This window comes from Meriones unguiculatus, chromosome 6, assembly GCF_030254825.1.
Source record: "Meriones unguiculatus strain TT.TT164.6M chromosome 6, Bangor_MerUng_6.1, whole genome shotgun sequence".
Lineage (NCBI taxonomy): Eukaryota > Metazoa > Chordata > Mammalia > Rodentia > Muridae > Meriones > Meriones unguiculatus.
In genome coordinates, this window is record NC_083354.1 from 17,968,045 (window position 1) to 17,994,866 (window position 26,822).

Sequence of the window (26,822 nt, forward strand, 5' to 3'; positions counted from 1 at the left end):
ACTGAGAACAACACCTCAAGAGAAGAGCCTCAATTAAGGAAATGGCTAAATCTAAATGAGATTGGCCTGTGGGCATGGCTGTGGGGAACTATCTGGATTATTCATGATATGAGAGCACCCATCTCACTGTAGATGATAGCACCCCTAGGCAGGTGTTCCTGAGCTGTCTAAAAAAGTCTAATCCAGACTACAAGTCACCTAGCAAGCAGCATCCTCCATGGTTGCAGCTGTACTTCTTTCCTATGAAGTGAGTCCTTAGCTGGAGTTAAGGAGGTATGGAATAGCAAACAGGCCTCCCTACCTTGCCCTTCCTCAGTGATGGACTGTGACCTGGATCTGTAAGCTAAAATAAACCTTTTCTCCCTTCAGTTGCTTTTGGTCATTTTTGTTTTACCCCTGGGAGAGGGAGAATCAAACTCAACAGCGCTAAGAAGACTAACAATAAAATGCACATAAAGGGCCTTTGACTCCACAGATAAAGGCAATTTCTGTGGAAGACTGACAGCCTGATGCCTGGACCCCACATAAAGGTGAAAGGAGAAATGATGCCACAAAGTCGTCTTCTAACCACTGTATGTACACGCCCACATATGCACAACAACAAATAATAACATTTCTTAAGGAAATGCAAACAAAATACCAAGTGTAGAACAGTTATTTAGTAATTAATTTATTTTCACTTTCTCTCCTAGCACTCCTTTCTGTATCCCTTCAAAATTCTGTTTCAGAATTAAACAGTTTGGCTGGTAATCTGTCCATTGGTTGTTATTACAGAACTAATAAAATTGAGCTAATAAAAGATTAAGTGGCCAGGCATGGTGGTACACGCCTTTAATCCCAGCACTTAAGGTGGCAGAGGCAGGCAGATCACTGTGAGTTGGAGGCCAGTCTGGTCTACAGAGCCAGTTCCAGGACAGCCAAGGCACAGAGAAACCCTGTCTTAAAAAATAAAATAATAAAAAGATTAAGTGACTTATTCAATAGAAACAACTAGCTACTTTGTTGATACCAGAAAAGAAACATGAAACATCCAGAAAGTGGAAAGACAAGAACAAGATCTTTCTAAAAGGCATTATCATTCTGTTATCATATCTGATTCACTGTAGAGAACAGGGGGCCATAAGGGTTGGCTTATGTTTAGAAGACTTGTTGCTGTTGTGGATATCTGCTATGAGTTAGCTGAAACATAGCTGCCACCCAACATCTGAGGGGCTATGAGTCGGCACAAAATGGCTAACACAGATATCTAGGAACCCCAAAAGTAGACAGTGATGTCATCTGTTATTTAACTATTCCTGGCAAACTGCCACTTTTGTGTGATATATGACCTTAGATCAAAGGCAAATGCCTTCTCTTTTAGCAACCTGTGTGTCTGCCACTGTCCCTACTTCTGTGTGGCCTATGTGCCAGGTCAGCGTGTGTACATGCATATGTATGTCCCCTGTATGGTACTTGCCAGCATCTCACTATCCAGCCACTTGAAAGCTAGTGATTAAAGTATGTCTTACCTGTCTCTGATTCCTCACATTTTCTGCAACCTCCTGTGGATATCCTTACAAGCACCCAAGCTTGGACCTCACATTCACAATTCAAAAACATTCACATGTGACTCAAATATATGAAAAGGGAACCCATTTTTAAAAGATGGCATTTTTTTTAATATATATACCAAATTCCAGTGGAGGATGATTTTTCAAATGGGAAACTTTCTATTAGGGAAAGACTTCAGGCACTGTCAGCACTGAATATACTCACCTTCCATGGGCATGGAAATCTAGAAGTAAAAACTGGTCCTCATGTGAGACTGCTCGTTTGGCACGCTGGTGTTTTTGGTGTAATGAATCCACACTATAAGACAATCCTTCATAATGTCTAATGTATTTATTTAGAGGATTTCCATACTGACCTATAAAACAAGCAAACAGGTAACAGTCTGAATTAGTATCAAGTTTGAAGGTCCCATCTAGTTCTAATTAATCCTAACTCATCCATTATTTTCAAATATCTATGAATAAGTATATAACAACTATCTCATTAATTTAAACTACTACGATGGATTAATATTAACATATTAACTACTATGACAGATTAATCTAAACCACTAACATTATTTTTGCACACACACTTTTAAACTTATTATTAGGATGACATTAGCCAGATGTGGCATAAACTTTTAATCCCAGGATTTGGGGGGCAGAGGCAGGAAGATCCCTCTGAATTTGAGGCCAGCCTGGTGAGTTCAGGACTGCAAGGGCTACACAGAGAAACACTGTCTCAAAAAAAAACAAAAAACAAAAACAAACAAAAAATTATTATAAATATGACATTAACCACACCAAAAGCTTTTGCATTTCAGTAGGCCTGTCTTAGATATGCTTTATCAGGTTGAACAAATTTATATTAATCACATTTTTGCTGATAAAAATTATCACTATAGAAGCCAATTTTGTCATCCATTCCACTCAGTATCTATTAAGAATTTCAGAGTAAAAGATGAGTAAAAAATAGTATGTCTTCAATTTTCTAGATAAATCAAAAGAAAATAAGCATCATTTTCCTCTTCAAATTTGATCAAAATTAAACAATGAAATCATCTTGGCCTAAAAATGTTTTGGGAGACATCTTAACTACAATTTCATTGTTAGAAACCAACCTGGTCTACAAAACAAGTACCAGGACAGCTAAAGCAACATAGTGAAGAGACCCTGTCTTAAACAACAACAAATAGATTTAAAAAAAAAAAAAAAAAAACTAGTCCTGGATGAACTTTCTAGGCATCCAGTACATGTTAAGCGTTCTCTCGGTATTGCCTCAGAATTAACTCACAAATTCTGTTATAGTCTATTTCTATTTTCACTCTTCTTCATTCTTTCTAATTTATTCTTTGATCCATATGCTAGTTTAAACACTAATACTAATAATATCTAGTTTATAAATATTGAGTATTTTTCAACTGTATTTTGATTATTTAATTTGTTGCTTTTATGGTGCTTGGGATCAAGCCCAGAGCCTCATACATGCTAAACAAGCACTCTACCACCGAGCACATCCTGGGATCTATTTCAGTTATTGACTTCTAGCTTAATTCTCATACAGGCAAAGACTACAGGTTGTAGGCTATCCATTCAAATAAGCTGAAATTTCTTTCATAATCCAGAATAAAATCTCTTCCGAACATTACAAGTGCACTTAAATATAACCTTGCATAATCACATAAAGGCAAAATCACAAAAGAAACAAAATCAAAGAAGGAAAAAAAATTGACCCAAGATGTATGAAAATAATTTGGAACAAAACAGAATCAGTCTTTAATGACATTAAGGACTTTCTTGTTACATTTCTTTAGTACAGTACTGTGGTTACATAACAGAAGGTCTTGAATTTTCAAAGACAAGTTTTTGAAGTATTTGGGGAGTTAAATGGCAAGGTACCCATAATTTACACTGAAGTGATACCAGAACAAAGAAAAATAAGCAAATGGTTAAGCCAATATCCAGTTCTAACAAGGATGAAATAAAAGACAAACTGAATATAACAAACCACCCTAATAATGAGAAAACTGACAAAGCAACAAATGAGGTGAGCTCTGTTCCAAATGTCCACAACTTCCAAGAGGCAACCTAACAGCTGAGCTCAGTGAGGCCAAACATTTAAGATCTGTGGAACAGTTGCCAGGAAGAAGAGTGTTTGAGGACTAATGATCTAAATGTAAAAGAATAAATCCCACTATAGAAAATGAGAACTACAAGAAGGAGAATAATTCTTGGTTGTTTTTTTTCTTTTTGTGGGTTTTGTTTGTTTGTTTGTTTAACAAAGTCTCTCTATATAGCCTTGGCTGTCCTGGAATTCACTTTTGTAGACTAGTTCAGCCCTGAACTTACAGAGATCTGCCTGCATTTACCTTCTCAGTTCTGGAATCAAAGGTATGTACTACCATGGCCAGCCAGAACACATCTAACACAGGACTAGTAAGCATATTAATATCATCAAGAAAAGCAAGTCCTACAAGTATATGAAGCACGAAGTTTATTTAATCCTCCAATAAGTAACTCCATAGTAATAGGGTACAAATAGCCACGGACAAACAGCTGTTCTAGATCTATCTTAAATAAACACTCTACCAAATTTAAATAACAAATTGGATTTAACTGATCCCAAGTAGCTTAACTGCCAGAAAAGTCTGAATGTTTTAGAAAAAGATACAAACAGCTCCCAATAAAAAAAATCAGAATGTTCTTTATCCAACAATTACTGTGCACATATTTACGTTGTATACATATTTATGTACTATGTATATAATATGTACATATGTGTACTGTATAATATGTCCCCAGCACTCACATGGCAGCTAAGTCTATAACCCCAGCTCCTGCAGACCTGATCATTCTTTTGTCCTCCAACAGCACCAGACATGCACATGGAATATGGACATACACATAAAAATAAACAAAATTTAAATTTGTTTTTTATTTGAGGGGTGTTTTGTTTGGTTTGGTTTGGTTTGGTTAGTTGGTTTGGTTTTTCAAGACAGGGTTTCTCTGTGTAGGCTGCCCTGAACTCTCTTTGTAGACCAGGTTGGCCTCAAACTCACAAAGATCCGAATGCCTCTGGCTCCCCAAGTGCTGGGGTGACAGGAGTATGCCACCATGCCCATCTCAAATGTTTTAAATTATTCATAATTTTTAAAAAGTACAAGATAAAAAACACAAATCAGAGACAACTCAAAAAGCAAATATTCCAATTTGTTCTCTCAGAAATTTCAATAATATCATTCTAATCAATTCCAATAAACTATATGCCCATCTCTTAATAATCTATCATTCCTAAATACTTCCATTTTGAACAAAACAAAGCAAGAAATAAACAAAAATAAAAGACCAAGTAGCAATCAATTCCAGTTATGAAGAGAACATTTTTAGGAAAACAACTTCAAGAGAAAGCATCAGGTAAGAACATAACAACTAGGTCATTTTCAACAACAAAAAACCAAACCAAACCAACAAACAAAAACCTATGTTCCTCTCTGCTCTCAACCAAGAACTTCTTAGAACACTGAAGTTCTTACTCTGCATTTAAGATAATTTAAGATAAACAGCTAAATGAAAAACCAGAAAACCTACTATTTACCACTCGCTGAATTCATTAACTTTTTTATTTTATTTATTTATGTTTTTTTTTTCTTTTTGTTTTGGATTTTTGTTGTTGTTGATGATTGATGATGTTGTTTTTAACTTTCTTTTTTTTAAGACAGGGTCTCACTGACTGGCCTGGAACTCTCTTTATAGATCAGGCTATCCTTGTACTCACAGAAAGATATATGCTTCTAGCAGCATAAACTTATTAACTCTTAGCACCAAGACTAGAATATGCTTCTGTGGATGTTTTAATCCTAAGCAAATACATAATTTTCCATGAGCAGAATTTGCATTTTTCTATCACAAGAAACCTCACTGTCTAAATTGTTTCAAGGGCTAGAGCATGAGTACACACTGGGAAACTGTTAACAGGGTAGATTCTGGAGCACCCCACAATATCTACTGGCACCCCAAATAACCCAGTGTGATAAGTAATGTTGAATGTTGCCTGGACTGGATTGAGAGACATCCAGAAGATTGGTATATAACTGTATGGTATCTATGGGCATCTCCAGATACCATAAGATCATCAGGGCTCTGACCTAATCAATGTTCTCAGCTACCGACAGATGTAAAATATTGAGGAGACTAAGGAAGGAGACGGGGCCATGGAAGGTAGGCTCTATTCTAAGGAAGTTGGTCATTAGGGGCATGGACGCCTTTGAAAAGTATATTTACCATGGCCCTGCAACCTCCTGTTACCCCTCCTTGTTTACTGGCTACTGTGAAATGAGCAACTGGGTTGGTTCCATCAGAATGTTCTGCCCTCCCTCACCACAGGCCCAGAAACAATGGCAGCATCAGCCCATAGACCTGAACCTCTAAAATCATGCACCAAACAAAGCCATTCCTTCCTTAAGCTGACTTTCTCAGGCACCTGTCACAACTAGAGAAAGACAGTCTAAGCCCAGACTGGATTTCCAAAGTCATCCATACGCACATTCAAGGAAGCATTGCAATTTTCCTTCATGAAGACATTCCAGGCTCCAGGCAGCAGCTCTACTTCCCTTTTATGTCTACAGGACTACTTTAAGCGTCCACAGAGTATTAACAAGGCTAGGGACCAGCCAATGCTTCTAGGTAAAAGAACTGCTAAAACAATTTACCAAACAATGAAGGAGTCTACAACCTATAACCAAAAGCCAGTTTTCAAACAGGACCTGCTTTTTAACACAGATAAGCTCATTAACTTACTTGGCTTTTATCTCTGTTTTTGTGCAGCATAGCTAATAAACTTGTAACCCTAACACTCAGGAGGCTGAGACAGGTGGAACATTACAGAAGTCAGTGAAGACACTACATTCCTTTAGTGTTGATTTAACTATAGTGCATCCTTCCTTCTGCTGCAATAATAACACTAACCTAAGATCAATAAACCTCTGTGTAGCTAATCTTAGTGTCTTCCTGACTAGATTAACAAATACCTAGAGAAAGGGCAGGAGAGATGGCTCAGCGGTTCACTGACTGTTCTTCCAGAGGGTGGGATTTGACTCCCAACACCCACATGGCAGTTCACAACTATCTGTAACTTTATCTCCAAGGCATCCGATGCCTTCTTCTGACCTTCAGAGATACCAGGCACCCATGTGATCCACATTCATACATGAAGGCAAGTACTCATACACATAGATAAATGTTTTATTTTTGTATTTAATTTAAAAAATAAAATAACTGCCAAACTGTTATTTCTGGGTGTGTCTAGGAGACTGCCGTGTGAGTTAGGGATGTGAGTGGGGAACATAAAACATTCGGAACCAATTAACGTGAGTGACCAAATCACCAATCCTGCATTTCCATTTTTCTCCAGTTCTCTCTCTTTTATGGGCTACCATGAGCCTTCTCATTCTCTATAAACACAAGTCAATTCCTCTAATAAACGCCTCCTCGTACACCTAGATCATCCAGATCCATTTATCTGTCTCTTACTGGTTTTATGTCTCTTGAGGCCCTCTGAAGAAAACCCTTGAATTCCATGATTATGCACGAAAACTTCTGAAAATATTTTTTATTTTCTTTCTTGGCTTTGTTTCTGTTTCTATTTAAATCTCTCTCTACTTATAACCTTATGTATTTAACTTACTATACTTACTAGGATTACCCCAAACCATTCACCATATAAGAAGTGAGGGCATTTTTACTTTCCCCTCAACTTTAGTGAGAATACCTTTTAGTTCATTGCATATTCATAAAATCATGCTAATGCTTTCCTCCAATTTCTATTTTAGAAATCTAGTATTTTAAAATTCACATGAAAATCTGGCTGGAAGATACTTATAAAATTTTTTTGTATATTTTACATGTATAAATGTGAAAATTTTACATCTTACGGAGGAAAATTAAAAGCTCAAAACTATAGTTATTTTTAAGTTCTTTAGTTGTTTTTGTTTTGTTTTTTGTTTTATTTATTTTTAATGAACACTAACAGCCTACTATATAGAGAGAGGGGAGACTATCCTGATTAGGCAAATTTTTTGTTTAATTAAATGTTGAATTGTGACAGAAAAGATGGCTTAGTATATAAAACTGCCTGTTACCAACCCCAGTGACCTTAGTTCAATCCCTAGAACCCATGAGGTAGAAAAAGATAACTCTCAACTCTCAAATGTCCTCTGACCCCCATGCACACCATAGCAGGCTCATAGTCCTATTCCCCCACCACCAAAAATAAATAAATAAATAAATGTAATTTTAAATAAATAAGTTAGCACTTAATTTAAAAATAGGTTAAGTAAAATAAATGCTTATGCAAGCTTGTTAATGACAGCTACAAAAACATTTTCAGGACAACATGTTAAAGAAGGTTTGGTCCCACAGCAGAGACAGTGTGGCAGAGCAAAGTGGCTCACCAGTGGCCAGGAAGTAGAATGTTTCCTTCTTATTTATTTCCCTTTTGTTTCACTCAGGCCTCAACATACCAGATTGTAGAGACTGCCTGTATTCACAGCAGAGATTAACCCCCTATACCTAATTAATCCTCTCCAGACTACTAATCTAGGCATCAAGACGATAAACAAGATTAACCATCACAATAATGGCACTTACAAGTAGAATGTAATAATTAAAATTTGTTGAGTACGTGCCATTTACCAGGCAATGCACTGCTCTGAACTTTTCTATTTGATCCACCAAATGGATCTATTTAATTAAAAACTATAAGGCAATGTTAAAGAAACTGGTGGTTTAGGAGATACATAACAAGCCCAAGGGCATGGAGCAAATCAGGAGTAATATGAAGGAGGTTAAGTGAGCTCATGATAACATATAACAGTTCTATTATCTTCATAAAATCAGGCACAATTCATGATGCTGATATGACTACAAACTGAAATGAAAAAAAATATCGGGTGGCAGCACATGGCCTTCAAAACTATCTACCTTTAAGATATATTTTTAAAGCCACATATGATGAAATACTAAAGAGAAATGGAATGTACCTTTATAGATCAAAAATATATGTGTATACCCTAATTTCCACAGCTAGTAATTGAAACTGGCATGATTTTACTCCACAAGAAGCCAGGCCAATCCCCAACCCTTGTGCCACTTACCTCAGTCAGACACCACAGAACTGCCTGTTTCTACATGCAGGGTCTGAACTGACTCAACTGAGCTTTGTTCTTACACTTTAGCAACTGGTCAGCAACAGAGTGCCATCAGGTCTCACAGACATATGTTAAATACCTGTCTCTATGTAAACAGAGCACAGCCTCTAGCCCTCTCACTTGCATCCAGCCCTTCTTGGCATAGCTTTCTTCATGTCCCCAACGCCAATGTGCCAACTGTCTATTCCAGTTCTTTACCACCTACTCTAGTCCTAATCCTTGTCACATGCAATTCTTCCAGTCCAGATTCTATCAGTCCATAGATGCCTTGGGACTAACAATATTATCCTTCCTATAATATCAATCTAATCAAGAGAGGGAGAAACCATCAATCAGGCAAAGCAATATCACATTCAACGAGAAATCCAAGGTTTTGTGTTTCTTACAAATCATCTTATAAATCCTCAAGCAAACTGTTTCCATAAATACTAAAACATTTCCCAATGTGATTTTGTTCAATCTCTACACTTCTCATACAATTCCACTTTTTAAAACAGCATCAAACCTCCCCACTAGCATCCTCAAGACTACCCAGGTAATTCCCAGAAGCAAGCAGCATGAACCATAATTACCATCAAAATAAGTAATAATATTATAAGTGCTGCTTTTCTAATGTCACCTTTATTTGTTTGTGGTGCTGAGGACTTAACACAGGGACCTAATGTGTACTGGGGCAAGCACATTATCACTGAGCTGCACCCTCAGCCTTTCTAGTGCCCAAAACTTAACTTAAAAGCAATCTGGGAAAAACACTTTCCAAAAGTACCAAAAGATGCACACTAATGCCAAAACTTCACCAAGAAAGCATGTCTGCTTAGTTCAGAACCTAAGTCTCCGAGCTAGTTTTAATTATAGGTGCCTGTAGCTATCTCCCAAAGGGAGGAAAAAAGGAAAAGAAAAGAAGGGAACAGAAAGGGTAATCAATAAACAACAATGTAAATAATTAATGAATGAATTTATTCAAATGTTCCATAGAAATGGAAGCTATATTTTAGAGATTAAGAGCCATAAACAAATCACTGGAAAACCTGTGAACCTATGGAACTAAGTAACAGAATTTCAAGAAACCTGGCCTTGGAACAAAATCTAATCTTTTAAAATTTTCTCTATCTGTTTGCAAGATACAGGAAGGGTTATCAAATTTCTGTCATGGGTACATTTCAGGAAATTTCCATATGAAATAACCACGCAGCTGTCATAACTGTCTCAACTACCTCCTTAACTATGCCTCATTTCCCCATTTGAAAAAGGGTTAGGATACCACCAGTACATATACCTCAAAGTGATATTATATGGATTAAATGTGTATATAAAGTGTTTTAGAATGGCGTACAGCACACACTACTGTTGGACATGATGACAGATACCTATAATCCCAGTATAAAGAAGGCTGAGGGAGGAAGATGAGTTTGAAACCATCCTTGGTTATAATTGTCTCAATACAACTACATACTTATCTCTTTAGGCTATTTTTGCAGTGAACTAATACATGCTTTCAGGAAATGGAGATGGCTCAGCTCCTCTTTCAAATGTCCCAAGTTAGATTCCAAGTACCTACATGGCAGCTTTATATGTCTGTAACTCTAGTTCCAAGGGATCTGACACCTAGCCTCCATGGGCATTAGACACACGAGTGGATAGACATACATTCCAGTAAATACACCCATACACACAAAATAAAATATACTTTCAGACAGTATGGCACAGATTTAAAAACAAAACAAAACAAAAAAACAGCAACTTGGTTCTTATAGAAAAAATCTAACTAATACTACCTCTTTAATTACAGGGCCATGTAAAAGTACTTAATGAGCAAAATGAACACATTAGCAAAAATGGTAACCCTGTTCCATTTTAAAGTTGATTACAGTATGCTAAGGCACAGCGCTGTGGTAAAGTGCTTAGCTAGCACACCAAAGTCTTAAGTTTGATACTGAGTAACATTCAAAATAGTAAGAGGATCAATTAAAGGAAAAGGACAAATGTGAATCTCCATAAGCTCTTTTCTACATTTAATAGTGTATGTGCTAGGCTTTACTTTGGGTGCTGAAAATACAAACATTAAAAAGTTGAAATAGCTACTGATCTCATGGAGCGTTGCTCTAAAATGATGAACAATAAACAAAGATATGAAAGTTATTAATGGAAGAAAAGTATAGCAAAATGGTGGCCAAAAAATTCCAAGGAAGAAGCTGGTATTTTTATATAAGGTAATCTAAATCTTTTTTTGTCATGTTGTTTGTTTGTTTGTTTTGTTTTTTGTTTTTTGAGACAGGGTTTCTGTGTAATCTTAGCTGTCCTGGAACTTGCTCTGTAGACAAGGCTGACCTTGAACTCAGAACTCAGACATCTGCCTGCTTCTTCTCCTGGGCAATGGGATTAAAGGTGTGAAACACGGGCTCCTTTAGTAATCTGGACTATTAACATAGGAAAAAAAGACTCAATGATGAAAGGAAAAAAAAAAAAAGGTGGCCAGCTTGTATTTCCAGCACTCAGGAAGATGGATCTCTGAATTCAAGGCCAGCCTGGTCTACAAAGTGAGTCCAGAACAGCCAAGGCTACACAGAGAAACCCTGTCTTGGGAAAAGAAAAAAAAAAAAAAAAAACTGACAATACAACTATATACAGAAATCTGGCTGGAACAGAAATGAACTAGAGATACAAAGGCACTTATATGAGTCTTTATAAATTTGACTTTTTTACTTATAATGGTGAATTACTTGACAGGTATGTTATTGTTCAATTGACGTAGTTTTAATTGAGATAAAACTCCCACAATAAATGTCATGACATCAGCCATTATAAAGTATACAGTCTGTTACTGGCTAGTTTTGACCATGCTTTAGATGATGGCTGACTCTAGGCTGAAGAGAGATTTAGTGGGACAGATGCAGGGAGAAAAGTGAGCACATAGGACAGAAACTGATGAAGATGGCTTTAACCTGAATCAGTAAGGCAGCAGCAGTGATCTGGCAACTGAAATCAAGTACCCAGGAGAATAACAAGTTTAAAGCCTTTCTGGGCTATGAAAAAAGTTCCTACTAAGCACCAGCAAAGAAGCATGTCTTTCAAAAGTTTGCTGCTATTTTGAGTCATAGCCCACAATGAAAATCTCCCGTCCTAAACCCTTTAAATACACCAAGTGCATCTGTACAAAAGAACAATCTTCTAAAGACTAGGAGTAAAACCAAAAGCAAACAGGCACAGAGCTAGGGCATCTCTTTTCATTATTGATGCATTACCATGCAAGGCCCAACGACCAACCGGGAAGTTAACAGGAAGGGCTCAGAAGATGCCAACCAGAGCCCAGGGATGGAGCTCAATGGCAGAAAACTTGCCTAACATCCACAGAGCCTAGAGTTTGATACCCAACACTGAAAAAGAAATAAAAAGAAAAACTTGCCAACCCCAGACTCCTTTTATTGCCAACACAGAGATGACTACTAAAGGTATTCATGTGTGAGGCACAAGTAACATATTTAACCTGGAGTGCAGAGTCAATAAAAAATGACTGCTTCTGGTGAACAAAAGTTTCTAGACAACCCAAGTTTTTCTGTGTGCATATATATCTTTCCACTTGAACTATTACTAATTTCTCCCCATGATTTAACATCTTGATCAGGCTCACTTTTATCAACATCCTCAGCAGGCGAGGCTGCAATGAAGCAATAATCTCAGGGCTATTTTACCACAGCACTATTTCTGTATTACATCATTCTACTCTGCACTCTGGTTGCAAAGAAAGGTATCTTTCTCTTCTGCTACTTTACTTCACCTACACAGGAAAGCCTTTTAGCAGCAGGTTGCCTTCTTGCGCTCGCAGATTTCAGAAATGTGAACTTCTATGAAGTACTCAATAAATGCACACAGAGCCTAACACTTTAAAGGCCCAACAGTAATTTTAAACATTCCCACATTTAAAACACACACACACAAGTAAGGATGGTAGGATGGCACTTATCAACAAGCCTGAGAAACTGAGTTCAACCACTGGGTCCCACAGGCTGGAAGAGGAGAACCATCTTCCCCATCTCTGCCTACCACATACTTGCCATGGCATGCAAACTACATAAAGGAATAAAAGTAAAAAAATAATTTAAAAAACCATCCTCCACCACAATTATAGATGTGTACTGTAATAAGCTATCTCTCACAACCAAGGGATTCTTAATGAGTGTATTAGGGCCTCAAGATTTGGTTCAGCAGTAAAGCACTGCCTAGCATGTGTGAGGAAGCCCCGGGTTCAATCAAAGTACTGCAAAACATTATGAAAATAAATAAGTAAACCAAGCGTGATGGTGCACACCTGTAACCCTGGCTACTTAGCTTACAGATGGTGGGTTAATAGCATCACTTTTTGGACCAAAAAGCAACATTACTTATCATTTTTTTTCCTATCTATATAAAAAAAAAGTTGATTACACAATCTTAAAAATGGGAAAAGAAAATTTACAAAACTGTTGACATTATAAATATTACATATAGAAAACAACACAGGAAAGGATAAAGGACAAATTAAAGCTGGTATGTCTCTAATGCCTCAAAAGAATTACCTGCAATCAAGTTATTTCCAACACTTTTCACTTACATTAATTTCAAATTTTAATACTGTATTTATTGGTTACTTTTCTCACTGCTGTGGCCTGGCAGTGTAGTCCACCATGGAGAGGAAAATGTGCGGCAGGGAGGTCAGGCAGCTGGTCACACTACATCCACAGACTGGAAGCAGAGAGGGAGTTCTGGTCCAGTCTCCTTTTCTTTTCTGTTTGTTTGTTTTGGTTTTGGGTTTGTTTCCTTTTCAATTAGCCCAGGACCCCAATCCATAAGAAGGTCAGTTCTCACATTCAGGATAGATCTTCCCCCATCAGCTAAGCTCTCTGGAAACACCCTCACACACACACACCCAGAGTTGTGTATCCCAGGTGAGTCCAAATTCAGGCAAATATACAATAAGGTCAACATTGATTTCAAGAACATTTTTCAACATAAAAGCAGATTTTCTTTCTTTTCAAACGATTAACTGTTCCTCAAGGAACATCCATGATCAATGTTCTTTATGCTCATATATATTCACTCTGATCTTGAAATATTACACAGCACTTAGAAAACTGCTCTCTTGTATGACAAAAGTAGCCTTCTAGGAACTATGTCCTATACCTCAGCAACATAGCGAAGTATTTTAACACTTAGACAAACCATTTCTACACCATGACTTCAAACTAAAACCAGTTTCCATTTCTTCACTAGAAATCAGTCTGGTCACCTAGAACTGACAATCTATACCTCACAGTTACAAGCAAAACTTCAAAAAAGGTTATGTCTATAATTAAAAGCATATTTCGACATATCTATTTTTTAAGTAAGCTAGACTCTTATAAATAAAATAATAGATAGCTGCATCAGAGGTAAAGCTAAGTAACCCTTTCACAGATTACAAATCAATTAATCACACGGGGCACAGAACACGAATGACTAAAATCTACTGACTATTCTGTTTCTACCACTCACTTAAGAAATGGTTTTAAAATTCCAAAATGGAACTGTGTACATATCATTTAGATTTTTATGCAGATATCTGAATTTTTTTATATACTTTCAAATAAATACCACCAGTAGTACAGATGGTAATCTACATAAAAGACTGTAGCTTTCAACCTACCTACATCTTTCTCCCACACAGACATAAGAAGTTCCAGCTACTGTTTCCATTTGCTGCTGTACATCTATCTTACATTTCACTCTAAACCCTTACCCATTACCTCGCTTTCCACTCATGTCACACTTAGCTGGAAATCACTATTCTATAGCTTATTCTATACATGAAGGAAAAAGACTCTTGTACCAAAAAGAGATCTGTACCACTGCCTGGAAAAAAAAATCAGATTTTATAGGTTATCAAGGAAATTAAACATCTTAACCAGAATAAAGTTAAGTTTTGTAAGTACATTTTCCATGCCAATTTCTAAATACAGATGACTACCTACCTCCAAGGCTAGCAGCCAAATGGTTCTGGATTAAATGCTTAATCCTTATTATTTTCCACTTGGAATTCTGATAATATACTGTATCAATTGGAGTGTATATCTCTAATGTACTGCAAGAATATTCCATTTTAACAAAATCATCATGACATTTAGCTTTGCGTAATGAAGCTATTTCCATAACACTGTGGACAGACAGCAAATCCAAAGTTGTTTCACTAAAATACAACCTTGCTTAATGAAAATGGCTATGTATCATGAACTCATAAATCCAGTCCACTCACCAAGCAATGTTGTTAATAATACTATGGGGTTTTAACTTTACTTAATACTGTATGATGTGTGTATAGGATGTTATGAATGCAGGCACATATTAATGTGCCATGGTAGATATTAGAAGACAACTTTGGGGAGTTGGGTACTTCCTTCTGCTGTGGATTTCAGAATACAATTTACCAGGCTCTTTTTTTTTCTTTTTAACCTGCTGAGCCATTTCACCAGCCCTAATTCTGTGGTTTTAATAAAACATTTACTATAAATCTTGATGTGAGCTAGGCTTTGTACTAGGTCCTAAAAAACAAACTAGAAATAAAGTCATGGGCTGGGTAGCTAGCTGAGTTGATAAAATGTTGGCCACACTAACAGAATCCCAGACACATGTAAAAACCTGATGGGGTGCATGCGTGAAAGCTTAGTGTTAGGAAGGTGGAGAGAAGCAAATCCCTGAGACTCACTAGTTAAGACACCCAGCCTTGCCTGCTCAGTAAGCCCCAAGTCCCAGTAAGGTTTTATACATACATACATACATGTACAAACACACACACACATCAACAAATCTAGATTTTGTAAATGACAGAAAACACTCAATATGTATCTGAGTCTGGCTTATTTGCTTAACATGACAATCTACAGTTCTACCCATTTTCCTGAAAAATTGGTTATTCATTATGGCTGAACTGAACTCCATTGTGTACAAATACATTTCTTTATCCATTCATCTGGTGATGGTCTTCTAGGTTGATATATGTATTATTCTAAAAGCTAAATCAGAAGTTCAGCTATTTTGTGACTATGTGTTTCTTATCAATGTAAGCAAAAACATGGAAAGATGTTTCACAAAAACTAACAGCCATTTGCCTAAAATTTAAAGATAATCTTGTTTTCCCCACTTGTTTCTGAAGTATAAAGTTCACAATCCACATTTAACAAAGAGTACCAGACATAGTCTAAAATTCTAGAATCTAATTCCAACAAAAGAAATCAGTAACAAAAATGGAGGCCAGAGAGATAGTTCAGAGATGGATTCACAGCTAAAAGTACTAGCTACTCTAACAGAGGATTTGGGTTTAGTTCTCAGCACCAACCAGGTGGCTCACAACCATCTGGAACTCCAATCTCAAGAGATCTGATACCCTCTTCTGTCCTCACAGGCACCAGACAAGCATGTGGTACACATACATACCTACATGCAGACAAAACACTCAGACATATAAAATAAAAATACATCACTTTTTTTTTAAATGTGTTAGTGCTTCTTCAAAGCTAATCACTCCCCTTTATTCCAATTCATTAGATTCGATTCGTATCATCCAACTCTCTAAAGCATTACTTCCCAAATCATCAGCCACACAAAACTAAGGAGCAATGCAAACTTTTAAGCAGTCCCCAGGAAGAAGCATGGTAGTATGAAGTCCCAGTCTGTGATCCTCACCCCACCTTCTATCTAGAACAGAAATCTCAAGACTTCAACTTCAAAGACTAAGATCTTCAAAGGTTTACGAAGCCACTATTCAATATAAAAGCTCTTATTTCAACAGTAAGCCCTAGTACATTTTGTTAACTTAACATTAAACATTCGACAAGTTTTACGCACCGTGTGTGTGCGTGTGTGTTGTGGGGCAATATATGTGATTGTCAAAAGACAACTTATGGGAGTTGGTTCATACCTTCTATTTAAGTCCCAGGGATCAAACTCAGGTTGTCAGGTTTAGTGGCAAGTACTTTTACCTGCTGAGCCACCTTACCAGCCCTCATTACTTTTTAAATCTTTATTTCTACAATGACTACTCTGACTAAGCTGACTAGACCTGAGACTAACCTGAGACTAGGCCACACAATTTATCAAACATCTAACTTATTCCTCATTGCATTGTATCCCAGTCACCCAACATGGATACCAACTTCATTCCATAATATTCTACCTGCTAGTAATAGCCCAGAATATGAATAATGCAAGTGCAGGTCATTATGTTAGTATCTCTCCAAACTGCCATTTAAAACTCGAAGATCAGATTATTTTCCCCAACTAGTGCTTGAATCTGTAAATTCACAATTTGCATATACCAGGTGTACCAGGCAATCTAGAACCAAAGAAATTAATTCCAACATGTTAAATTAACAAAATTAAGAACAATTGTTTGTTTCCTCAAACTTAAGTTCTAAATCTACATGTATCATCATTCTTTTACCTCACAAACTGCCCCAGCTAGCTGGGTGACATTTCTACAGCTTCATCAATTTTTGTTTCACTTGCAACTACAACACATAATTGGAACTGTACATTTACATGCTGGCATTTCGTCCACTCTGATAAATTTTACTTTTCTTCTCACTCAAACTACGGCTCCACAACTCCTACCAATTACAGAAACCCAAAATTCCCTGGTTCTCACAGGACACTTTGCTCATTATTTAGCTAGAACTATAGTAGGTTCAGGATGAATTCTTTCAGTAGCAAAGGAAGAGCACATATTATCTGAGACTATTTCTGCAGCCTACCTGGATCAGAACAATGCCCTATGTACTATCTCAAGGCAGTCTCACTGTTGGAGAATAACATTTCTGACCATGAAGGGATCCAACTGATAGGAAACATTTCAGCTTTTCCACTTCTCATTGACATTGCTGCATTGTCCCTAGTATAAAAATTGACAACTGGGGATGGGGGATGGGAAATGGCTCTGTGGGTAAGAGTGCTAGTCAAAACATAAGAACCTGAGCTTAAATCCCCAGCAGACAGATACAAATCTGGGGGGTGATGATCATATCTGTAATTCCTGTACTAATAGGTACAGGACAAGCTCCTGATACAAACCCAGGAGCTCTCTGTCAGTCAGCCTAGCTGAAAAGCAAACTTCTCCTTCAGTGAGAGACCCTATGCCAGGGAATAAGGTGGAACACAACACAGGGTGGTACCTGGGGGCCTTCTCTGGCCTCTACACGGTGCTTAAACCAACATAATCACATCAATACCACATATTGTAAATGAATGAATAAATAAATAAACAAATAAGTAAAATAGCCCTTTAAAAAAACACTGACATCTGGATTAGACAGACTCACCACTGCTAGGCTGTTTTTCAGAACAAGCCAACTCTGTACATGTACAGTCTGAGTACAAGTTACGGGAGTCAGTTCTTTCCTTCCACTGTGCACGTTCTGGGGATCTGACCTAAGTTCTCAGACGTGCTGGCAGGCACTGTTCATCCATCTGAGCCACCTTGCTGGCCCCAAGCCACCTTTTTAGAATGTTGTGGAAGAAGTAGTAGTAAGTATTAAATAAATTAACTCTTCCTTACACAACGACAACATTTTAAACAATCCTGAGGCTCTAACCCAACTCTGTCACATGGTGCTGCCTTCATGAAAAGCAGACCAAATACAAATCAGTTCCTGCTGTCTGAAGTTTCTGCCTCCCTGATTCTGAGCTTTGGGCTCCAACCTGAAACCACCGTGTATTTCTCTGTCTACAAGCTTTCTTATTTTATAATTTATCTCCCCAATTAGTATTCACACAATTTCTCACTGAAAGGCATCAGTCAAGATGGCAAGTAAGTACCTTTGTCCTGCTCTCCAACAGTCTCCATTTGGCAAACTATATTGTTAGGATTCACACAGATTTGTTTTAAGCTAGACCACTGTAAAATATATGTCCACACGATGGCAAATACCTATAAGTCCTACTGCTATAGTCCCAAGAGATTACTTGAGTCCAGCAGTTTTAAGCCACCTTGGGCAACAGAGTGATTATGCCCTACCTGTATCAACAAAAAGAAAAAGAAAAAGAAACAAACAAAAAACCAACTTCAGCAAAATTTTTCTAAACATTTTAATTAAAACACAGGGTTGTGGATACAGCTCAGTGGTAGAACATTAATAATGACCTGGGTCCAGTTTCTAACACCAAAGAGAAAAAAAGTGCGGATGATAAGTTATCTTTACCTGGGCCTACTATAATCCTACCTACTCACAGTACTGAGGGAGAAAGACTACAAGTTCAAGCCTTGCCTGGTCTACAGACAGAGTTCAGGGCAGCCTGATTAACTTAATGAGAAAGACCTTGTCTCAAAATTAATAATCAAGAAGGGCCATTGGGCAGAGAGATGACTCAGCAGTTAAGAGCACTGGCTGCTCCTCCAGAGGTCCTGAGTTCAATTCCCAACAACCACATAATGGCTCACAACCCAGTAAAGGAAAATGATTCCCTCTCCAGCTGACAATCTGAGCTCCCTTCCCAGAACCCACAAAAGTAGGAAAGAACTTCCAAAAGGTCCTCTGACATGCATATGTGTGCTATGACATGTACATGCAAATAAGTATGGATACATACACACACGTACACACACAAAGTTAATAAATGAATCACTTTTTAAAGTTCAAATACTAAAAAGAGTTTGGGATATAGTTCTCAGCAGTAGTAGAATGCTTTCCCAGCAGAGGCAAAGATATTCAATTCTCAACACTGACAAAAAAAAGGATAAAAGGGAAAGTAGAAATGCAACTTTAATACAAATAAAAAGTCAAAACTAAAATAACACTGTTACTTTAGCACAGCTCTTACATTAAATAAATAAAACAAATATGGGAGCTTCTACCATCTAGCTTTTACTGAGTTTCCTTTAAGTAGAGAAAATACATTTTCTCAATTTACAGTTTATAATATTACTACAGGGAATATTATAATAAACACTTTAAAGTATGTGTTTCCTATCAGTAATCTAGTAAATTAATTTAAAGCTACAGTACTCACCATTCAGACCGAGGATACCATCTATCTCTAACTAAATGAATGAGCACTGTATTTGCTAAGCCTTCTGGGTTATTCATGGGTGGTTGTTGTTGTTTTCCCCATTCTACCCTCCTAACTTTAACTAAGACATTTAGTACAATATATCAATTGTTCAGAAACTAAACAAAGTAGCCTCAGCACTAAACTCTACAAAGCCAAACATACATTACAAGAGATAAAGCTACCAACAGGTCATCTACTTTATCCCACAGAAGCAGGACTGCTACTTTGAATGCAAGTGTTAAGTATGTTTATTTAGTTTTCTCATGGTGGGAGGGAGCAAGGGGAATGTTAGAAACTAATTTAAGATGATAGCCTGGCTAGGTATACACACCTGTAACACCAACATTCCAGAGGCAAAGGCAGAAGGATTAAGAGCCCCAGGCCAGCCTGGACTATGAGGTGATTCAAGGCCAGCAATGGGCTTCATGGTAAGATCATGCCTGGCCCCTACTCCCCAACCCTAAATATAACATCCTCAAGTTTCACAAGAAACGTAACCAAAAGGATATATGATTAAAACTAAATATAATACTATAAAACATCATCAATTACAATAAATTTAATAGAATAGTAAACATGCCACTTCAATACTTTCTGGAAAAATACACAGAAACTACAAGAAAGCCCCACCCCGAAAGATTTTTCTCATTTGAAAAAGACTGAATTCAGCCTGTTGTAGACAATAAACAGGTAATGCAGCTGAGAAAGCTATTATCTAGGGGCTGAAGAGATAGCTGGCTTAGTGATTCAGAGCACTGGCTGCTCTTTCAGAGGACTCAGGTTTGATTCCCAGCACCAACATGATGGTTCACAACTGTCTATAATTGTAGTTCCAACAGAATCTACACCCACTTCTGGATTTGGTGCTCACCAAGCACACATGTGGCACACTGACATAAATACAGGCAAAACACCTATACACATAAATCTTTTTTTTTTTTAAGACATTCTTTCAACTAAAAAGAAAGCAGAAAGTTGTAGGGTTTTTTTCCCTTTGTGTTCTTTTGGGTTTTTTGAGACAGGGTCTCATTAAGTAGCTCTGGCTGTCCTGGAACTCACTATAGGGACCAGGCTGGCCTCAAACTCACAGATACCCATGTGCCTCTGAGTGCTGGAATTAAAGTTGTACCACCACACCGAGAAGAAACAAAGTTGTTATGTAGACTGGCATGGTGGAGTTTACCTGTAATCCCAACACTCAGTAAACTGAAGCAGGAGACTATAAATTCAAGAATAGTGTGGGCCACACAGTGAGACCCTGTTTCAAGAAGGAAAAGAAAACCAAAACAAAAGGCAGGTATGGAGGTACAGAGAGTAGTAGGTTAAAACTTTAACCTTTCAGAGTGCTCTTGTTTGAGGTAAATCAGGCCTATTGGTACAGACCTGTAATCTACTCAGAAGGATCCCAAACTCAAGGTCAGCCTGGGAGCTTAGTGAGGCCTTGTCTAAAATAAAAAAGTGTGTTTGGGGGCAGGGAAGACTGGGAATGTAATTTAGTAGTACAGTATTTGCCCAGCATTTGGGAGACCCCAGATCTAATCCCCAGTACCCAAAACAAAACAAATAAACAAACAAAAACAAAAATCAACAACACTGGCTTGTGTTTGAGTATTTCACCACTTAGCAAATACTAGAATAAGTATCCCTTTAAGCCTACATTTGTTTAATTTTTATAAATTTAAAGGAGAAATTCCTAAGCAGTATTAGCTGAATGATGAACATCAAAGGAATGTCCTTTGCACTCCTCCATCCAACCCTTTGGGTTAAAGAGATCCAATAATATAGAATATATACAGCAAGTTATTAAAAGCACATTGGAAACAAAGAAGTGCGTGCCATGGCTATTCCTCTCAACCCTGCCAATAGAGGTCCTGTGCACAAGCCCAAGAGACACTGCTAATGCTGGGGACTACTTGAAATTAATTGGCCTTGGTTAGGTGACAGAGTGTACTGGACTCTCAAACTCTAGTTAAAAAGATAAAAAGTCGAGTTCCTTTGAGTCAAAGACAAAAAGAGAATATCTCCCCATACTCCCACTTGCTGGCAGAAGTTAGAAAAAAAGAGTTAAAGCTTAAGCCTTGAGCTTTTAAATTCTTTGGGCTCAGTGTCCAGGAAGTTTGTTTCTGTAGAATGTGTATCATACAAAGCATTTACACCAGCGTTTTAGATTTAAACACAAACACACACCACATACCAACGTTCATTACATGGATGACTTCATCAAGCGAAACATAGGATTAATTTGTTGCTATAACTAATACTTTCTGAGTTCTCAAGCAAACAAAATAATTTTTCTTTTCCTTTTTTTTTTTTTTTTTTTTTGAAACATGGGTTTCTGGAACTCTGTAGACCAGGCTGACCTTGAACTCAATGATGCCTCTGCCTCTGCATCCTGAATGCTGTGATTAAAAGCTGCACCACCAACCGCCCACAAAATAATTTTTCAAAAGTAAGCAAAAACCTTAACTTTCACACTTTCTGTGCTTAAAAGTAACAGCACTGCATAAAGGCCTGCACCTGTAGTCCTAGCTACTAGGAAGGCAGGAGGATCGCCTCAGCCTAGGAGTTATAGAGCCTAGCGACACAGCCAGTGCACATGTCAACCAATCACATACATATACACATAAAAATTCTTTGGCTAATCAAGATAGTGCCAATGAGTTCCTAACATGTCTCCAAATTACTTTATTTCATTGTTGTGAGTGGTGTACATGAGTAAGGCCATAAGAAACCATGGCATGCACAGGAAAGTCAAAGGAAAATTTCTGGGAATTGGTTCTCTCCTTCAACCAAGGGATGGGGGCTAGAACTCAGGTAGTCAGGTTTTCAAAGCAATTGCTCCCACCCACTGGGCCATTTTGCTAGACCACAAATAAGTTTTTAGAAGCATTTTGAATGTATGTTTGAGTACTTCCATTCAGACAATTCATAAACTCTAAAACTGTCATGGTATCTTTCCACAAATACAACACAGGATAAGACAGATGCTAATGCAGAAGGGAAAACTAGGAAAGTTTGTTTTATGTGTTTAAACATTTCCTTGGCCCCTTCTAGTTTTCCACCCCTCACATATGTGGAGTAAGAAAAAAATTCACACACAACAGTGATTAACAAACAGGCAAGATGAAAGCAATCAACAGAGTTCAGTTGCACCTCAACATGATTTAAAGTTCTCTGTACTTCTACAACCTACCCTAACCTTACTTACATTCAACTTTCCCATGCACTAAAGCCAACATCTACTAAGCTTGAAAGCACACTAGCCTACAAAGCATCACAGAAATTGACAGGCTTAGCTATACTTGGTTCAGATTAGATAAAACATATAGAACAATAAATTACAAATAAATGCAGGATAGTTGTTTTTTTTTTTTCTTTTTTGCCTAAAACTAGGGGTGCTGAATCCAAAGCCTCGCATGGGGCCTTGCTAGGCAACTCATACCTACCTACTCAAGTATTACAATCTTTGTATTAATGCTTAAGTGAAAACTTTAGTGGCTTTGATTTTTGTTTTTTCTTTTAAGTTTTTAACAGAAGCACAACGAAAACTGTCCTCTGAACCATCACTTGGTGCAGTAAAAGAATCCAGAGATCTGAATAAAAATCTTCATCTACAATAATTATACTGTTAATTTATGTACATTTTTCCCCAAAACATCAGGCTACATTGGTTTTAGTTATCTTTAATATCACTATTTATCAAAGTGTCTCATGTCTGTCTTACTTTTTATCACCTCACAGAGAACAGGGTCTAATTCCTGACTGTAATCACAAAAAGTGAAAACAGCCAGCGAGGGCTGTTTTTAGCCGTGTTTTGGCAAAAAATACAAATGTTAAAAAACGAGGCCCTTTACAGATGGTCTGCAACCTGGTTTTTAAATAAATAAACAAACAAACCATCTATTAGTGGCTGTCATCTAAAATGTATACCTAATAAATGAATAGTACAAATGATAACAGAAGTCTGGATACACAAAACCAACTTCAGAGTAAGCAGAAAGCAGGACAAAAATAGGCTGGGCCCTGCGGTTGTAAGTCAATGAGACAAAGGGATGAACACGAACAATACACTATAGAAAACACTAGAATATTTTCTAAATTATCAAATTAGGCTGCTGACACCCCTGGACGTTTGGGGGTTTTGGTTTTTGTTTTGTTTCAACTCAATGCTTTTAAGCTATGCTCCATCAGGACACTTGGGCGGCAAGTCAGCTTACCTGAAGTAAAGCACTTTCTCCTAAGAACAAAATAATCATGAAGCCTGTCCTAGGAAACACTGGGGATGAAAAATCGCTGTCTCTCAAGTCCAAAGCATCCAGAAACTTTAAGCGACTGTGAAGTCCAATTTGCTGGGGGAGGGAGCCGTTTGACAATCCTCTCGCTCCGCGGTACGACTGCTCCACCTGAGAGTTTAAGAAAACTCTGCAAGTTGGGTCGCCCAAAAAGGGTCGGTCCTGCGTCTTTCAGGAACTCAAAGCAAACAAACGGAGGGCTCGAAGGGCATGCTAAAACGGCTTGCCCTTCTCCTAAGTCAACTAAACCCGGGACGACGGAAGACGGACACTCACGCACACAAAACCCCCGGCGCGCTGGCCGCCAACACTCGGAACCAAGCACGACCGGGAGGGAACACGCACACCGACGTGCGGCACCCGGCCCGGAGCCGCTCCGGACCGCCGCGCTCGCTCGCTCGCTCCTTCCAGAACAATGCCCGCGCCGCGCTGCCAACCTCGCCAAGTTGCCCGCGAGTCTGCGCGGTCCCGGGGCTCGGACCCGGGCAGAGCCCGAGGCGGCTGCGGGGCGCGCGAGGGCAGCCGGCCTGGGCTCCGCGGCTCCCGGGGAAAGCGGCGCGCGAGGCCGGGCCGGCAGGGCCGCCGGGCCGTGGGGGCGGGGAAGGCCTGGCCCGGGGCTCCGCAGCCTGGCCGGGCCGCCGGCGGCGGGAGCGCGGTCGGGGCGCGCGGGGGACAATAGCGCGCGGGGAGCGAGGCTCGGGGTCGGCTGAGGCGAGCTGAGCGAGCTGACAGGAGCCGGGCAGACCCGACCCGCGCGGCCCGGCTCCGCGACGCCGCGCTCGGCCCCGGCCGGGCGCTCCGCCGCCGCTCGGGGTCGCGTCTCACCTCCCAGCCCCGCCGCCCAGGAGAGGAGCAGAATTAACACCGTCGGCAACACCATCTTCCGCGGCCGCCGCCTCCTCACGGGTTAACCGCGGTGCATCGATCCTGAGGGAGCCGCGACCGGCGCTGGGTCCCGACGAGCCTCCCCGGCAGCGGAACCGGCGAAGCGCCTCCCTCTCGCTCCACTTCAGGGGCCCAGCCGCGCACCCCGCTCCACCAAAACAGGGCCCTCCCTCCCCCTCGGCCTCTTCCTTCCTCCCTTCCCCGCTTCCCTGCCCTCGCTCTTCGCCTGGTCTCGGCCCCTTCCCTGAGCCGCGGCCCTCCGCCTCCTTCCTCGCCACGTGACGCGCCGGCACCCAATGCACTCGCGAGGCCGCGCCCCTGCCTCCCGCCCCGCCCTGCTCCCCTCGGCTCCCCGGGTTAATGCGCATGCGTGCCGAGGAGGGCGTCCCAGCCGCTAGGCCCCGCCGCCGCTTCCTGTCCGCTGCCGGAGAGCTGGGATTGGCCTTGGGGGGCGGAGCCACGCGAGGCCCCGCCTACCGCCGCGGGTGGGAGCGCCCTTTTCCCGGTGAAAGTGGTGTCTAGTTCTTCCAGCTGTTAAGGACTGTACCTGGGGCTCACACCCTAGCCGGAGGCTCTCAAGGGGAACGGCTTTCGGCTTCTTCGCCTCCCGAAAACGAGAGGTTTTCGTTGCTTCCTTTTCTGCCTCTCCTGGAGCTCTGCAGCTGCTAAGTAAACAAAAGCAGTCCCAGCTAGCATTGATTTTAGCTGCGATAGACAGCTGGAATGGGGACGTACAAGACCCAACATGAAGAAGAGATGCCCTAAAGGGTAGTTTCCTGAACCACTAACAAATTTGTCACATACTAGGCCTTAGCCATGCTTTAAAAGCCAGCGGTCCTTAATCTCCAGCTCAGAAAATGCCCTTTTGTTAGTCTGTCTCCCCATACCGCTTTCACGCCAACTTCAACAAAGCTGGTATTTGGTTTCTCGGTAACTCACTTTGATTCTTTACACCTTGAAAATACTTAATTATTCTGCTTAGGTTGGCTCAAAGAATATGAGTTTATATTATTGATAATAAGAATAAATTGCAATTCTTCTGTCCTGATACTTTCTACAGCCTACATTAAGCTGAAACGTAGTTCTTTAAATAAAACAAAAATCAAGATGAGTATACTTTTCCCTCTCCCATCCCCCACCCCTCATCTAAAGTATGCCAAGCTATCCCCTGACTCCTTATGTGGTCAAGGATAAACTTGAACTTCTGGTCCTTCTGCCTTCCATCTTCCATCGCGGGATTATAGGCATGCACACCTTGTTTAAGGTGCATGCTTTTTTTTCTTAGTTGTTTCAAGAAAGGTTTTATTGTTCTGCTTCACATTACTAAACTCTACACTCAGAAGTTCCCACATCATCATATCTATCCTGTCCATTCGTTTCTACTGAAGTATATGAAATCAACACAGAAAGACTGAATGCTGTTATTCCTCTTTCCTTTCTTAAAGCATCTACCCTTAGAAAAGTTAGCTGCAGACATGTTGCTTATCACATGTGCTTTCTACTTCTCCCTCACATTCCCGCCTTCACTAGATGTTTGAGTTCTTTGTGACAAGTTTGGTGTTTGGCAGTATTGTTTACACTCAATTCCAACAGTCATAGGCAAAGAGTGTTTTCTAGTAATCACTGAACTCTACATCTAAGATGCTGGTTCTTTTCTTTGCAAAACATGATGGCACTACACCCCCACATCATAATGAATGGCACTTTGATGTCACAAGTTCCGGCCATTACTTTGTTTGAAGTCTTAATTCCATCATGACATTTTGCAAGTAAAGAGGAAAAGTGAAATAATTAACAGGATAAGGCCCTGCGTCTGTGCCATCCATCCCTGCCACTTATAAGTCTTTGGCCAAGTT

General features: G+C 39.4%; 1 protein-coding gene across 1 annotated transcript in view; it reads right to left on the reverse strand.

The window, feature by feature from the left end:
* The window catches only part of Adam10 (ADAM metallopeptidase domain 10), a 95,317-nt gene extending 70,112 nt beyond the window's left edge, over window positions 1–25,205 (reverse strand). The window contains exons 1-2 of the mRNA XM_021657435.2: window positions 24,907–25,205; window positions 1,756–1,906 (exon numbers count right to left, since the gene is read on the reverse strand). Coding sequence (XP_021513110.1) covers window positions 1,756–1,906; window positions 24,907–24,961 — 206 coding nt within the window. The 5' untranslated portion in view covers window positions 24,962–25,205. The remainder of the gene's footprint in view (window positions 1–1,755; window positions 1,907–24,906) is intronic.
* Between the last annotated feature and the right edge of the window lie 1,617 nt (window positions 25,206–26,822).